At 35.5% G+C, this 16,731-nt stretch overlaps 1 protein-coding gene and 1 non-coding gene across 2 annotated transcripts; both read right to left on the reverse strand.

Moving 5' to 3' along the window:
* Nucleotides 1–2,037: 2,037 nt before the first annotated feature.
* Nucleotides 2,038–11,924, reverse strand: LOC115988768 (DNA-directed RNA polymerase II subunit RPB2). Its single transcript, XM_031112385.1, has 25 exons — nt 11,490–11,924; nt 9,711–9,932; nt 9,328–9,618; nt 8,993–9,190; nt 8,322–8,386; nt 8,149–8,235; nt 7,950–8,070; nt 7,815–7,859; nt 7,589–7,726; nt 7,377–7,449; nt 7,110–7,186; nt 6,896–7,003; nt 6,701–6,817; nt 5,662–5,817; nt 5,470–5,574; nt 5,240–5,362; nt 5,072–5,149; nt 4,882–4,977; nt 4,676–4,791; nt 4,503–4,572; nt 4,368–4,421; nt 4,130–4,273; nt 3,629–3,928; nt 2,958–3,380; nt 2,038–2,812 (listed from the first exon to the last, which is right to left on the reverse strand). Exons 1-25 carry the CDS (start codon nt 11,736–11,738, stop codon nt 2,693–2,695), a joined length of 3,576 nt encoding a protein of 1,191 aa, XP_030968245.1. The 5' UTR covers nt 11,739–11,924; the 3' UTR covers nt 2,038–2,692.
* Nucleotides 10,307–10,378, reverse strand: TRNAV-UAC. Its single transcript has one exon. It is a non-coding gene; the product is annotated as a tRNA-Val (tRNA).
* Nucleotides 11,925–16,731: the final 4,807 nt, after the last annotated feature.

Below are 16,731 nucleotides of genomic sequence, written 5' to 3' on the forward strand. Positions count from 1 at the left end.
TAAATCCGATCTAAGCAAAAACAATAACAATAAATCAATTACAAATCCTAGCAAAACAAATCACAAAAACCCAATTTCTCATTCTCATTTGAGAGCTTTACGCCTCTCTCAAATGACTCCACCCTTATAGCTACATAGACAACTCTTATGCCACTGATCACTCCATCCGCACACCAGCCAAAAGGCTTATATAAAGCTTAGAACAACCATTTGAGCATGGGAGAATGAAAATAACAATTAAAACATAAATTTGCAATATCAAAATCAAACTTTACTCTTTGGAACTAGAAACACAATAAAAGACTTGTCTACCTAGGAGAATTAAAATATAAAATTTGATAATTCCTTAAGAATTGCTAATTAAAGACTATTTGACTTCTTTTTGGAAACTATAACTCCTTAATGATATTTTTGGAGGGAAAAACATTCAAAATAATGAGCTGCACTTATGGACTTCAAGAAAAACATATGGGCTACACTTTGCATCAAATTGGACTTGCTGAAGCTTGGGACACTCTAGTGTCAAAACTACAACCAATTTTAGTTCTATCAAGTTGACCAAAACGGCAAAACTATACCAATATAGGAGATTGGATACATGTTGACTCTTTTTTTTTACAAGTCTCAAACCAATACCCCGTTTTATCCTGAAGGTTCAGCCAGTATAGTCACTCCATTAATCATTCCAAAAGGAAAAGAATGTATAGGCAATGAGAGCGCTCAAAGTTGGACCACAATTAGAGCCTGGCTTTGGTGGTTCAAAATGAGATTATGTAACTTTGTTTTATGTTGCTTAATGGAATTCATGACTTTTTTCTTTTAAAAAAAAAAAAACTTTGAGCCTGTCACTAACAAATCCAACATCAAGAATGGGTCAGTTACCCATTTAATTCCAAATTTCCATTCAAGTAGTGGGTTGGAATTTTTAGGTAGGATAAAAAAATAAATTAAAAATTAAAAACAAAAATCACCACCAATATACAATAAGATAAAGTCAAGTTAGCCGACTAATAGCATGCTAAATGTGGCCTTCTCATTCAGAATTGCAAAGACTTATAATTCTTACGATCTCATACATTCATATCCATGTCCGAGCCCCATAAAGGGGCCGTATTCTAGATCCTTAGAAATTGGAGATTTTATTGAATGTGAAGAAAACTATTTGGTTTTATAAATGAGGCACGAAGGCATGAGGCTTATATTGGAATTAAATTTTGAAGGAAACTTGGGCATTTATTACTAGAAAACATATTAACAATTTATTGACATATTCACCACCGCACACCCTTAATGCAATGATTACTCTGCAAGTATAAATGTTTTTGGGGTGTGAGGGGCAAATGTCGAAGTTCAAGTTTTTAGGAAGGAGTTTCACACACATATATACTTTAGATTAGACTAAAGTAAAATTTCTATCTTGTAAAAAAAAAAAAAAAAAAAAAAAAAAAAAAAAAAAAAAAAAAAAAAAAAAGAAGACATATTCAAACAACTAAAAGTTCAATGGAGTGGAGCACTTGCAACACCAAGTTCCTTATCTTAGATTGATCTCACTAGCGTCATTCCTACTAAACCCATGGTTTCTTGGTTATGACCAGCCAAGGTGGATTAGGATCCAACGCAATACCTAAGGTATTGCACCGGATGCAATTTACCTACTCTCTCTCACAAATTTTTCTCACTTATCACTTTTTTAACTTTCCCTTGTTACTTTAATTAACTCTTTTTAAGCAATGGTTGAAATTGAAAGTTGTTTTTTGCAATTATCAATCTCAACCATTCATAATAATTGCATCAAGTGCACTACCATATTGCACCTGATCTCAATCCAGCCGAGCTAGAGTTCCATTAAAGAGCATTTCCACAGGGCAAAAACTCTGGAAAATCTAGAACATTTTTGTTGAGGATGGTAGGGAATAGTAACTGGGTCAGTTCTCAAAACTCCAAGGCCGGTTACTGGTGAAACTTTTTCTGCAAAGCAACCTAAGAAAACGAGTTCATCAAGTCCAGCAACAGTACAAAGATGATGGCATGGATAAGTTAAAAGCCCCAACTTTGCACCACTCTCAATTATATGCTATATTACAAAGGTTAAATCTTAAAACATGTATAGCACAGGGAATCCAGTAGCTGCTACAATAGTTTCACGAATAAATACTTTTTGATACAATATCCTATCTTTCTCTCTCTCTCTCACAATGGAGAAGGAAAAAACCAATTAATTACCATCACATTACAAAAATCTCTCTCCTACAGTGGAAGGCAAAGAGTGAAAATTAAAAAAGTAATGCAGCTGATCCCAACAAACACCGGACATTGATGCATACGCAACAATGTTCTTACAATGAGGATATGGAGGATCCAAGATGAAAGCAGCAGAGAGGAAAAGCAGTTCTCCCAGATGGCAGATTTGTTCACTTAAGGGCTCAATTCCTCTTTGATTCTTCCAGCTGCATGGCAACTGGCTACTTGATAGGCTATGTCAGGATGTGTTGTAAATTATAATGATTTTAAATGTAACAAGGCAGCAGCATCTCTTCTGGACAGAGTCTCTCGCTCACTGAGAATGAAGAAATGATTTGCTGCACCTTTGGTCCCAAAACTTCAACTTCTCTATACCAACAAATATTTCACAAATTACCTGCAAAACTGCAAAAGAAAAATAAATCCAATAACTTTTGCTTGACATGATATATCAGGCTCCTTTTTTCTTATTGTCTTTGATTGGTTTGACTTCCTTTGTGAGCATTCTTGGTGCTATAGCCATGGCCATAAGCTCTTGGAAGAGCAGCTTACAAGCGTAAGGAATGTGAACCTGCATATGCAAGGAAAAACATTATCTTTTGAACACAATGAGATCAGTGTGTTTCATGTAATTGTGGTGTGTGTGATAGCAAGAATTTTAACTCTCCCCACAAACACCCCCCCCTCCCCTTCTCTCAGTTGATGAAAATATTTACCTGAACAATGTCAGTTTTGTTCTTGCAACCTCTACACTCAAAAGAATTCTTCTTCAAATTTGCAATAGCTATCAACCCACATCGTTCACAAACGTGGACCCGATATGCATCACTTTGGTCAAACAACCTCTCTTTGAGAAAGTGAGCAGCACCATGGGCAATCATGCAATCTCGTTCCATTTCTCCAAACCGAAGACCTCCATCACGGGACCGCCCCTCAGCCGGTTGCCTTGTCAGTATCTGCACAGGCCCACGCCCACGTGAATGGATCTTGTCATCAACCATGTGCTTCAGTCTTTGGTAGTAAGTGGGGCCAAGGAATATCATAGCAGGTAGACGTCGGCCTGTGTGACCATTATACATGGTCTCAAAGCCACGCATTTGATAACCACATTTGTGAAGAGCTTTGCTGATATTGTCCACCTACAATGAATACAAGAAGAGAAAATGAAAATTTTCAAATTCCAAAAAACACTAATCACTGTAATACTAAACAAAGTACTTCATAACCCAATTCCAAAAATTTTAAAAATGATACTTTAAAAACTAAAGAGACGACAATTACTTATAACCAAATTTCCATAACATCATTCAAAATCTGTAAAAGAAGTAACATCTACTTCCATGACAATTTTTAAGAATGTACAGTTCTAAAGAGAGAATAAACTTACAGTCACATCTGTGAAAGGAGTAGCATCTCCTTCCTTTCCCATGTGAGCTGCAACCTTGCCCATGATACACTCAATCAGTTGACCAATTGTCATTCGTGAAGGAATGGCATGCGGATTAACAATGATATCAGGGGTGATCCCTTCCATGGTCCATGGCATGTCTTCTTGAGTATATGTCATGCCCACTGTTCCTTTTTGCCCATGCCGACTGCTAAATTTATCCCCTATTTGAGGTATTCGAACAGATCTCACCCTTACTTTTACAAACCTTAGCCCATCTGCATTTGTTGTCAATAGAACCTACCAAGAAATATAAATAAATGGTTGGGCAAACATCAGTCAAATTCCATAAAAGGTTCACATTTAAATTACAAAGGCAACCTGTGTGACACACAATTTTAAGTATTTCAAAAAATATCTTGATCAATCAACTAAATGGACAAACACAACAGAAACTCAATTCTAAAGACAGCAGTGATGTTAAAATCCAATAAAGTTTACTTGATCCACGATTCCAGTTTCACTGTGGCGCAGGCTTATGCTATGATCACGGCGTGAATAACGTGAAGCTTGTCCCTGAGCTTCGTCCTGAGAAAGAGGAGTTGTCTTTCCAATGATCACATCCTCACCTGAAACTCTTGTTCCCTAATAAACAATAGTAGGTTACTTTCAGAGAACAAAATAAAAACTTATGCACTAGCAGGAAACATGGTAACAACACAAGCTAGCATATACTTACAGGAGGGGCAAGACCATCATCATCCAATTTATCATAAGAGCCATGCCGCATACCCTGTAAAACACAAACCAAGTTAAATGCCAAACATTCAATTGAGCAGCAAAAGACATAAGACTATCTCAAACTCAATTTCACCATGGTATTAGAACGGTCTGGGCGCCCAAAATCTTCTTTGACAAGAGTTCCCATCTTCTTCTCCTCATCCCTGTAAAAGGGAAGGGAATTAAAAATGCGCTACCCCAAGGAAAATAATAAACAAGCACAAAATAGACTATACATTCAAAAAGGTGTCAGCAATATATGCTTACCGATATGAACGGAAAAATAGTGACCGAAAGAATCCGCGGTCTATAGATGACTGGTTCATAATGACAGAATCTTCCTGGTTATAACCAGAATAGCAGGCAATAGCAACAATGGCATTCTGAAGCAGAATTATGGGCAGAAATTGTCATACGAAACATTACCAAAGTGAGTAAAAAACACATCTTGCTATACAAAGTTAGATATTTACAATGCCAGCAGGAAGCTGCCTGAAGTGGAGATGCTCCATGGCTCGTGTGGTTACAAGTGGCTTTTGAGGATAATATAGAACATAAGCTAATGTATCCTGTGTAAAGAGAATATGAACCCACAGTGATCCAAGGTACACCATAAAAAGTTTGAAAAATCAATAATAACAAAGATTGAGAACCAAAGCATACCATTCGAAATTGGTAGTTGGTGACGTAAATACCCATGGCTTGCTTACCCATAGCTGATTGATACGTATTACGTGGGGACTGCACCAGCAACAGATTAGTAAGAAGAAATAGAAAATATATCACGATCAAATAAAGTCCACATACTCCACACCACCATAAGAAATGTACCTGATTATGATCTGGAAATGGTATAATTGAAGCACAAACACCCAAAATCAATGAAGGGTGAATTTCACAATGGGTGTAAGTACCAGAATAAGCATCCTCAGAGAGTCTCGCTTGTATAAGTTCCTGGTACAAGTTTTTTGCAGTTATATATTTATGAGTTCTTCATGTCTCTTTACAAGATAGGGACACATTACATAAAGATTGGTTTCTCCTAACAAAAATTATCTTACAGGTATGGTCATGGAAATCATTGTGGTCTCTTCTTCTTCTGTGTCAATATACTCTATGAATCCCTTTGCAACAAGATCATGCCAACCACCATCCTCAGGGTTTTCCTGAAAAATAGAATAATTACATTCATGTTAATGCTAAAAAATACATTTAGTTGAAAGAAAGGCATATGAAAATTTTAATTGGCTCACCCTCTGCTGCAATGCATGGATATCCTTCTTCTTTATGAGAAGCCTTTGCTTCTCCACAATGAATAGTGGACGACTGCAACGGCCATAATCAGTATATATCCGCAGTTCTTTCAAGCGGATATCTCTAACAACCCCAACTTCAGTATTAACATCAACCTGCATGTGTAAGGACTTCTCAGGATTCCATGCATGGCATAGCATTCATATGCATAACCTTCTTCTCAGCATACAATCATACATATTCATAGCTGATTAAGAATTATGGGTGTATTAATCAATCAGATGTTATATGAATCAAATAAAAATTATACTATGACGTCTTTAAGCAGCATAAATCTGCAAAATGACCTAATGGTATAAAGCAATGTCGTCATGCTCTTCCGTGGGCAGCCCATCTCATGAGTTCACCCAGTTTCCTTGTTTAAGCTTCTTCGTTTAAAAGTTAAAATTTATCAACAAAAAAAGGGTTGTATGCAAATTTTTTTTTGATAATTAATGAAAATATTATTAATAAAAAATAGCCAACCTGAGTACATTGGGGATGTACTGCGGGGGCAGAAATCAAGAACCAAAATAACAATAATCAAGAAAAACAGGAAGGAAAGAACAAGGAAAAAAAAAACACATTTACCAAAAACCAAAGGTATAAAGAAAGTGGTTATAACTACTGACAAAGGTATTGATATAACTTCAGTAAAAATCATTCACAAGTCTACAATTGGATTTTAAGTTCTAAATTTTGATTTTATTGTTGAAAACTGCTAATGAGATCAGGTCTACTCTTGTTTGCATATTGTTTTGCATCAATACTAGAATGCTTTAGTAAGACATGGACACAAATATCACTGCACAACATTGGCAAGGAAAAGGCACCAGTGCACACAAGTCAAACTGAAGAGACAAGTCCTAAGAAAGGGAGCTTATCTATAGGTGAAGAAAGAAAGGTCAAGGAAAATGTACAGTGCATCAAAGGCACCGACCAGTTTTCACTCAAGCAGGAATGATTTAATGACAGAACATTATTTATGGATATACCGACCCTTCGCCTCAGCCGTCTTAATGTTTTCACCAACATATCAGGATCCCGATGAATACCAACCCAGCAACCGTTGACAAAAATTTTGGTAGCTTGCGGAATAACCGCAGGAGAAATTTCCTGCAATGAACTTAAAATGTCAACTGGAAAAGTAAATAGAAAATCATCACCCACTCACACAGAACCAAAAGTACACACCTCAAAATTTTCTGTACCCCATTCTTCCAAAAATTCCAAAATAGGATATGCTGCTGATCCAACGGTTATATACACCATCAGTGCAAGATTCTTTACCAGTCCACATGCCTTGTGTAACAGAGAAATAACAGCCATAGGTACCACAGGGAGAAAATTAGACAAGTTTCAACTTTTCTGTAGTAAAGTACACAGAAATCCAACAAAAGATACTCACTTGTCCTTCAGGTGTTTCAGCTGGACACATCATTCCCCATTGTGAATTATGCAACTGCCGGGGTTTGGCCAATTTCCCTGGTAAATTATACATAGATTAAAGGAAAATAAAGAAGAAAATAGCAAACAGGCAAAATAGTAGCGCAGTGGTTCTAGGAATAATTTATATGGCAGTTGACATTATTGCCATACTGCATCAATGACCAATCTCTGCAAGGTCAAGAATTCAAAAGACAGAATCAGCTAAATCATACAAACTTAGGTTTACCTTCACGTCCTATGGGAGAATTTAGTCTTCTCAGATGTGATAAGGTGGAGGCATATGTCAAGCGATTCAACACCTGTAAATACAAAGAACAAATGAAAGCCAAATAGTCATTTACAATAGAAAACTTGCATTTTTAAGCTGCAAATTAGCAGAAAGTGAGAGAGCAAAGCATTTTTTTTTTTTTTTGAGTATAAAAATAATTAGACTTAAACCTGTGAAACTCCAGCTCTTGTACCAGCAGCATTTGCTTGCCCCCAGTTTCCAGTGGCAAGTGAGTATTTGAGACCACTGGTGATGGTCTTTGCTTTGATGGCGAATTGGAGGTTAACATCTTTTCCATTATCTACACACTGTGCCATGCATTTGAAACACATAGGTACAAGCCCCACAAAGAGTATAGTAACTTAACTAAATAATATCAGGGTTTATGTAAGGAACCTTCTGCACATAACCTCTCACGTCCCTAGTTAATTTTCTGAATAGCTGCATTCATGAAAAATAAAATATATATAAATTCAATAATGTGTATCGCTCAAATTCCAATAACCTCCAAATTTTCCACACAAAACTAACCATTCTAAATAAGCCTCCAAGTAAGGGACCAGCAAGGTCCAGCCTCTTGTTGCCATAGTGATCCCTGTCATCTTCTGCCCTCCGACCAAGTGCACACAGAAGAAGCCGGTGAATAATATATCTGGTAGAAGCAGCAAATGTTAAGCACACATATCACCACCATGATTCAAATGCACATCTAACAGAGACCAAAGTTTACCCAAAATAGTAAGCTTTCTTCGTCTCACAAAATTCTCCGACACCAACATGAGGAAGCATTTCCTTTTGAAGAATTTCTTTGGCATACCTGTGAGGAGGATGCACAGAATATGATGCTAAAACTTTACTCAAAGCATCCCAATGGCCAAGTAAATTTATCAAGATAATACATACTTGATCCTCTTTTCCCTAGTCACACCAACAGTTGCTCCTCGTTTTCCAATATAATCTAGTGCAACCTGCAGCAAATGAGAGAACAACATGACCATTTAACTAAAGCTCAACAGCAGACTTCAGAACTAAAAAAAAGCTGAGCATCATGTCCATTGGTAGAAACTAAGTAACATGCATGCAGCATTAACAAACTCTGAAAAGTCCCCCACCCCCCCAAAAAAAAAAAAAATCAACCAGATAAACCATTCTAAAAATTATTGTTTTTTTTGGGACACATTGTAAGTGGGGGAGGAGGAATTGAACCCTAGACGTCTCCGTTGGAAACTCCAGAAATTCCATTTGAACCAAAGGTCATTGGCAAATTGTTGAAAAATCACTTTAGTGGAATGTTAAAAATATAAGTTGCTCACATTGGAAAAGCTGAATTGTTTGTTTATTGCACAACTACCAAAAACTGAAGAGGGACCTATACTACCACAAAGTAAGGACCTATGCTCTCCCTCACAAAAATTAAGGTAAAACCACATGAAACAATGTCTCACTCCAATTAACAGTCAATCATATATAACATAAAAAAAAATAATAAAAAAAAAGTTAAAAAATTCTTTTTGTATGTGTGTGTGTGTGTGTTGGGGGGAATACGATGAAGGAACTTTATGGCAATAAAGTACCTGTTGGTTTTGAATCACAAATGCTTCTTCCAGGGAGGGACGAAGCAACTCCATCATTTGAGTATCAGAGAAGTCATAACATATATGCTCTAGTATGTCTTTGTCAGCAACAAAACCCAAAGCCCGAAATACAATAATAATGGGAATCTCAGTTCGAATATATGGAAGTGTGGCACGAATGTACTGCCCTGAAGAGCCCTGTATCAGTAGACATGGATACACATGAAAGAACACACATCAATACTATAAACGAACTCAGTAGAGGAAAAAGATAAACTGAATAGTCCAACTTTCCAGGAAAAAGCAATCCCAAATGCCATTTATAATCCCATTACCCCTTTGGCACTAGTTCGAGAGAGCATCCGCACAAACATGGTACTAGGTGGTCTGTTTTGAGATTCTGCCATAGACCGAACTTCTGCCACAAAGGCATACTTGTTGGGCTGTCTCTTCTTGAACACATAGACATGGTTGGTGCTCATCTTCTCCTGAGCGATTAAAACCTTTTCACTCCCGTTTATAATAAAATACCCACCTTGATCATATGGACACTCCCCAAGCTCAGTTAAATCTTTTTCTGAATTCTGGAACAATGTGCAATAACTTGACCGGAGCATTATTGGAACCTATTGACACATAAAAATACACAACAACACAGGGTGGTCAATTTGCAGAGTTGATTCAACCATTCATCCAATAAAGAGTTCAAATAACGTACCTTCCCAATAAAAACTTTGGTGAAATCCTGAGTCTCAGTTACTTCCTCACCATCATGCCCTTTCTTTATAACTCTTTTTGAGACATCCACGTACAATGGGGCTGAATATGTTAGATTTCTCAACCTTGCAGCCTTTGGAAACAAGGTCGCAGTTTCCCCATCAGACTCAGTCATCATAGGCTTACTCAAGTATATCTGACCAAAGCTAATCTTGTAGATAGTCTGCACAGGAAAAATAAACAAAAGCAGCATAAAAACCAGGAATAAAGCCACAAATAATTCTTCGTTTTTTACTCAAAACTCATTTCATTGGTTGAAGATGAGGGGAACGAGAAGAAATTAAAATTGACTCTTTAAGTATCTCATCATTCAAGCCCAACAAAACAAAAACCCTCCACTGAACCATATCTAATACTATTGTAACAATTCATCCATTCTTTGAAGTCCAAAACAACATAAAACATAAAATCAACATAATTGCACCAAAAATAACCATATTAAGATTTAAAATTTAAACTATTGTTCCAATTCCCATATTTTTTCACCAGCCAAACATAATTTATATATATATATATATATATATATATTAGATAAATTGTTGCTGCCCAGGATCGAACTGGGGACCTTAGTGTGTAAGACTAACGTGATAACCACTACACCACAGCAACGGCATTGCCAAACATAGTGTTACAAAATTTAAAATTTCCTCAACTATCACTCACTCAGGATAACATTACGCAAACCCTAGAAACAAACTATCTAAAGACACTATGCAATTTTAACCTAGGCTCCATTTGTTCCAACAAAAAATTTCTATTCAAGGTTATATAACAGAAAATATAGGTTTAGTATAAGGACACAGTTCCCTATGGCCAATAAAACAGGCTTCAAAATTCTCTCAAATTTCACAAACTAACCTCCACAGATGTAAACAGATAAAATATATGCACTCCAAAAAGTACTTCCCCTTAGATTACTCAAGAAATAAATTGTAGTGGCGAATATAGAAATATGTATTTTCCTAAAACCTAAACTAGGAAGCTTGATGATTTAACCCAAGCTTCAATTTAAATACCAAGTAATGTGTAGCCTTACTCCATAAATTTTTTCTAAGTGCGATTTTCATTCGTAAAAAACAAGAGCCTAGGGATATTTGCAAAAAACTAGTGGTGAACCAGAAAAGGCATGGTAGCAACCCCATGACCTTGTTGCTGTGTGTGAATAGTAAAGCTGACCTCAACCGTTCAAGGATAGGCATGATCCCAAGGCAAAAACCACATTTTCACACAACATAATTATCACAATAGATGATGCTTTCACCAGGACTTTTAAATGCTACATATGGTTTCTTGAATGATAAAATATGGTTCATTCATTTCTTAAGATTTAAAAAATATGGTTCATTCATTCCTTCAAAAAAGTTTCTAAGAATCTGTATTTGTCCATAAGAGACTCACTCATGACCAATTATTTTGCACGTCAATCTTTAATTCTAATTTGAATTATCAGCCTTTACAAGTTCCAAGGCTATCCCGTATGGAGGCAAAAACCCCTAGTGTGAACGAAACGATGAGGTTAAACTTGAATTCTAACCAAAATTCTAAGCTCTCCGTTGCCTAACAACAAACCCTTACCACTCCGGTTCGCTTCCACAGAAAAATTAGTCTCAGGAAAAGATCAAATTTCACTCAGAAACCCTAAAACTCCTTTTGTTGTTTGTTTGTTTGTTTCCAGAGAAAAATGGAAAGAAAATTCCGATTAGAAAACAAACGGACGGACCTCAGCGAAGTCCGACTGGTGGCCCGGGTTGTGCTGAGACTCGGGGCGGATCTCGATGTCAGCGGATTCATCGACGATTTCCTGCATGGTGTTCTGGATGAACTCGTCGAAGGAGTCGAGTTGCTGGCGAACCAGACCTTTCTCTTCGAAGTAAGCGGAGATGACAGCCCAGGCATCCTCCTGACCGATTTCTTCGTCCTCGTCTTCTTCGTAGTTCATCTGCTGGTCGTATTCCTGGCCATCATCCATGGCTCTGGGATTCCAATTCGAAACCCTAACTGTTGAATTTGGGTATGGAAGTGATGAGATAGAGAGTGTGGAAGTGAAACCCTAGCAGAGCGTTTAGAGAGAACAGAGGTTTCAGTGTTTTTTTTTTTTTTTAAGCAAAAGAGGGGTTTGAGTTTTGGGGGTTCAAAATGACGACTAGCTTGGGGCAAGGTGTAAATTTGTAGTTTTATAGTCGGGGTCGGGAGGCCGTGTCTCTGGCGGTTGGATTTGACCAGAACAACTTTGCTCTTTTATGTTTTTACTTTTTACCAATTTGGCACGCTATTTTATCGAATTTTTTTCGCATTTAACATTATTTAATTTATTTTTAAAATATTTTAATTAGTTGTCTTATTTACAAAACAATGTAACAAACTAACATTTCCAGGCTCTAAAACTCGAGTTTAGAGGTTGAACTCAAGTTTTTAAAACTCGAATTGCATGCGATGACAGTCTGATGTGGAAAAAAATTCACATAGAAATCGAGTATTTAAAACTTGGGTTCTCATTCTCCACATTCCACGAATAGATCGCTTTCTTTTTCTTCCTCAATTCTTTTCTTCTTCCTTCCAAATCTGATTCTTCTTCTTCTTGCCTGATCTAGTCCTCTTTTCATCTTCCTCTCTTCTTCTTCTTTTTCCTTCTGGATCTGTTCCTCTGATCTAGATCTGATTTGGTCCTCTGTTCTCTGTTCCTCTATTCTGGATCTAATTGGATCTATTCCACACTTCCACTATAGAAATCGAGTCCTATAGACTTGGGTTTACTTTTTACAAACTTTAGTTTATAAGACTCGAGATCTACGTGGCAAAAAACTCCAGATCAACAAGTGGAACTCAAGTCTTTGAGACTCGAGTTTCATATTAAACTCAAGCCAATAAAGCTTGAGATGCTACTTTACTAAATTGTTTCTAACGCATGCTAACTAACGCTATTGTCTCCCAAATGCATGCTAGCCTGCAAATTCCCTCCTATTTTATCTATTTTACCATTTTACTTTACAAAACACTCCTTGTTAGTTAATTTATTTTAGCATTTAACACAATAAAATAATACTAGCCTCATCACATGTGCTTCGCGCGTACGATAAGGCCTTTTTTTTTTTTTTTAAACCTGTGTTTTTATTTATAATTTTTATTTTGAAAATTTAATTTATAAGTGGATAAATCAATTTGAAAATTAACAAGAGGTGTGTTCTAATAAATATTACTGTTTACTCAAAAAGAAAATCAATAGGAAAGTGGCCCTATTTTTTAGGCAATTTTAGTGAGAGTTAGAGTTGTATTTTTACCGGATTGTCCTTTAGTTTTGTCTCTACTTAAACATAGAAGTGTAGGGACATTTTTGAACAAAAAAAAGAACATCCCAAACAGAGGAAGCCTCTTAAATAGTAGTATAGATATCCATTACAATAAACAAAAACCACAACCACCACCAACAACACAATAGAATAATATTTTTAATAAAATATTTTCTTTTTTACCATCTTAGCTACTGTGTATCTATGCACTATAGCTCAACAGCAAAAAAATATGGCTTTTGCTCGACTGATGCATTAGCCTTTTATTCCGTTTTGTTATATTTAGTTGCTAAATATAGCATTTTACCTATTTGCCTCCACTAATACTAATGCTCTTATGATGGCATTGACTATGGAGGCTTACTTAGACCTCGTTGGAGTGTGGGAGTTGGGATTGTAATAAATCTTGAATTATCAAAAATTTCATTAATTTTTTTCATAGTGTTATTGTTATATGTTATTACTATTTTTTTTACAATTGGATAGTTACAAGGTAATTTGAACCTTTGATGTCATTGATGAAAATATTAGAAAGTGCTAATTGAGTTACAAAGATTTCGGTGTTGTACCTTGATAGGCCAAAAATGAATTGACCCCTTGTGATGAATTAATTTATCAATTAACCAAGTTTATTAATTAATCAAATTAACATGCAAAGCGCGTGGTAGCACAAACAAATCACCAAATAACTAAATATGCAGCAGAAAATAAAAGACACGGTGATTTATTTCTGAATGAGGAAAACCTAACGGCAAAAACTCCAGCGGGTGATTTTCAGGTCACCACTTCCGAAACTCCACTATTATCACAACAAGCAGTTACAAGTAAAGGAATCCCAAGTACCTTACCAACCTACAGTTGAACCCTTACCCTAATCAATTGGACTTGTTCTATAGTGACAATTTCCCTTTTCGATGCACGACTCTCAAGTATGTGACTAACCAATTGATGCACGGATCCCAGTACGCGGCTTACTCCTTTGCACGAATTCAAGTACATGACTAACTCCACAACAACCCTTTGATTGCTGTAGTCGATTTGCAGCAGCTTCACATAGAAACACCAATAAGATCTTCAATGTTGGTGCAAGAGACTTTGCTTGGTTATAAAACCCAGAGGCGTACAAGAAATGCAGTAAGAACTCTTTCTTCTGTAGGAGGAGGCTAGGGTTTCAAAAAGAAAAACTTATGACGCTCTCTAGGGTTAGGTTTTTCTTTTTCCACCTTCTTTTAAATAGGATTTTAATGGGCTCTCCTATTCTAAATAGGTTTACACAAACCTTGGGCTTTCCTAGTCCTATAAGGATTATACAAACTCATAAACAAATAGTCTTTCAGAATAAAAGGTTTCTGGCTATAATCTGAAAACCCGTAAGCTCGATCGATCGAGGCATCTGTCGAGCTTTAATAAATCTCAACAGATCAAGCTTCTATCGAGCAAGTATCAAGACTTGCAGATTGCACTTTTCTTGAACAGTTCTTGAGTAGTCTTCATGGCTTCAATTTAACCACTTGTAATGATCATCTTGAACCTACTTAGATTTACCCAAATACAAGTAAAGTGCGTTTTGTCAAAGGATATGCCAATTACATAAAAATATGTCCCCAACATACCTTGTATGTTGTTATTAGTGTAAAGTAAAAATGATATCAATAAAATATTAAAGTATATATAAAATTGATAAATTAATTAAAAAAAAATTCTAACCATAATTTATGATAAATTTTGATTTTTTTTTTGGTTATATTTATAACATTATTTTTATTTTTGTTATGTTTATCTATGCTACTATTTAAAGGGCTTTCCCTGTTTGGAATCCCTTTTTTTTGTTATAAAATGCCCCTAAATTCCTATGTTTAAGTAGGGACAAAATTAAAGGACAATCCAGTAAAAATACAACTCTAACTCTTAATAAAACATTGCCTAAAAAATAGGGCCACTTTTCTGTTAATTTTCAAATTTTTTTATCCACTTATAAATTAGATTCTTAAAATAAAAATTATACGTATAAACTAAAAACATAGTTTTTTTTTTTTTACTACAAAATAGGACCACTAAAAAAAAACCTTATTGCATGCTTGAAATACGTGTGATGAGGCTAGTATAACATTATTTGGATTATAAAAAGGCTAAAAATCGTCAAGAAAGCCAACCAAATTGCCTCTCATATTTCCTCAAAAAAAAAAAAAAAAAAGTCCCTAACAGGCCTGGTTACCTAAATGGCTAAATTGACACTTAACCAAACCAAAATCACATCTCCATAAAAAGATCAACCCTTAGGAATTTTAGACACAAACCTTGGCAATTTTAGAGCATACAAGCTCACCAACCTAGAATCACTCCATTTACTATGATCTTACTCAACATAACGTTTTTATGTCAAATACAACAAAAGCCAAAATAAGTTTCTTTAGGCCCTTATTCAGCCAAAAAAAAAAAAAAAAAAAAAGTTTCTTTAGGCCCTTGATCACATGTGCATAATCTTCCTATCTCTCTCTCTCTCTCTCTCCAAAAAAAATATTTCCCTCTTTTTGTCATATTTTATGGTCGGTCACCTTTGGTTGTTGTACATGTGTAGTTTTGTCTACCCCTTCTATTCAGCTCATGTTTTTGTGTGTAGCCCTTAAGGTAAAGCTAGCCTTCACCACAATACATGTCAATGAAAGTAGCAAAGATGAGCCCTATCTTGAACCCAGGTCCGAAAGCAAAGCCAATTAAACACAACATGTGCCAACATGAAGAAAAGGCTTGGACATTTCTGGCGACTTCATTGGGGATTTGAGTTACACTGTCAGAAGAATATGCTGCCTGAGTCACGAAGTTTGCAAAATGAAATATTAATAACCAACATGAACATACTGTCACATAATATACTCAAGCTGCAATCTTGAATACATTAGTTATCACAATCACAAATTGTGAAATATCTGTCGAAATAAATACCACACAAAACATTGGATTTTCCCCCATTTTCACAAATGGGAAATACTTTTTCTAGCCTAGTGCTTTTTATAGCTCAATTGATCTATTTTGTTGTTTCTTACGGAGCCATCCAAGGTTTAAGTCCCCCACAACTATTGAATTAAATAATAATAATAATAATAATAACTTATCCATGTAAGGTAACATTGCAACTATTATATACAATTTAGCACAAGTAATGTATATGGACTCTTTTGCTTGCACTTAAGGATGGCAAATGTGTGGGCTATAAATTACTATGGGATTTCATGTGCTACCCTTTTTGTAGTTGTACTATGGTTATGTAATATATTATAAACCCAGTTTAAAACACTAGTATTACTATTTTTCGTGTGTATTTTAATAAGTATTACTGTTTACTCAAAAAAAAAAAATCATTCACCAATTTATTAATCATTTATAAAATAATTATGACCTATATCCAAACTAATTATTTTTTGATAATTCATAGTTACAATGAAAGATGAGAGATTTGAACTTTGGATGTCATGGACATGATCAGGATATGCCAATGAGTTGAGTTACAAGACTCTTGATATCTAAACCAATTATTTAATTTAATGTAAAACTCAACTCAACCCACCCACTTGTCCATTTATATATATATATCACCAAAATATATCTAAAACTTCTAAAATAACAAAAATAACTTAAAACTTTTAAATTGATCAAAATATCCCTAAATTATTTAAA

The sequence above is a fragment of the Quercus lobata genome, chromosome 5 (genome assembly GCF_001633185.2).
Source record: "Quercus lobata isolate SW786 chromosome 5, ValleyOak3.0 Primary Assembly, whole genome shotgun sequence".
In the NCBI taxonomy this organism is placed as follows: domain Eukaryota; kingdom Viridiplantae; phylum Streptophyta; class Magnoliopsida; order Fagales; family Fagaceae; genus Quercus; species Quercus lobata.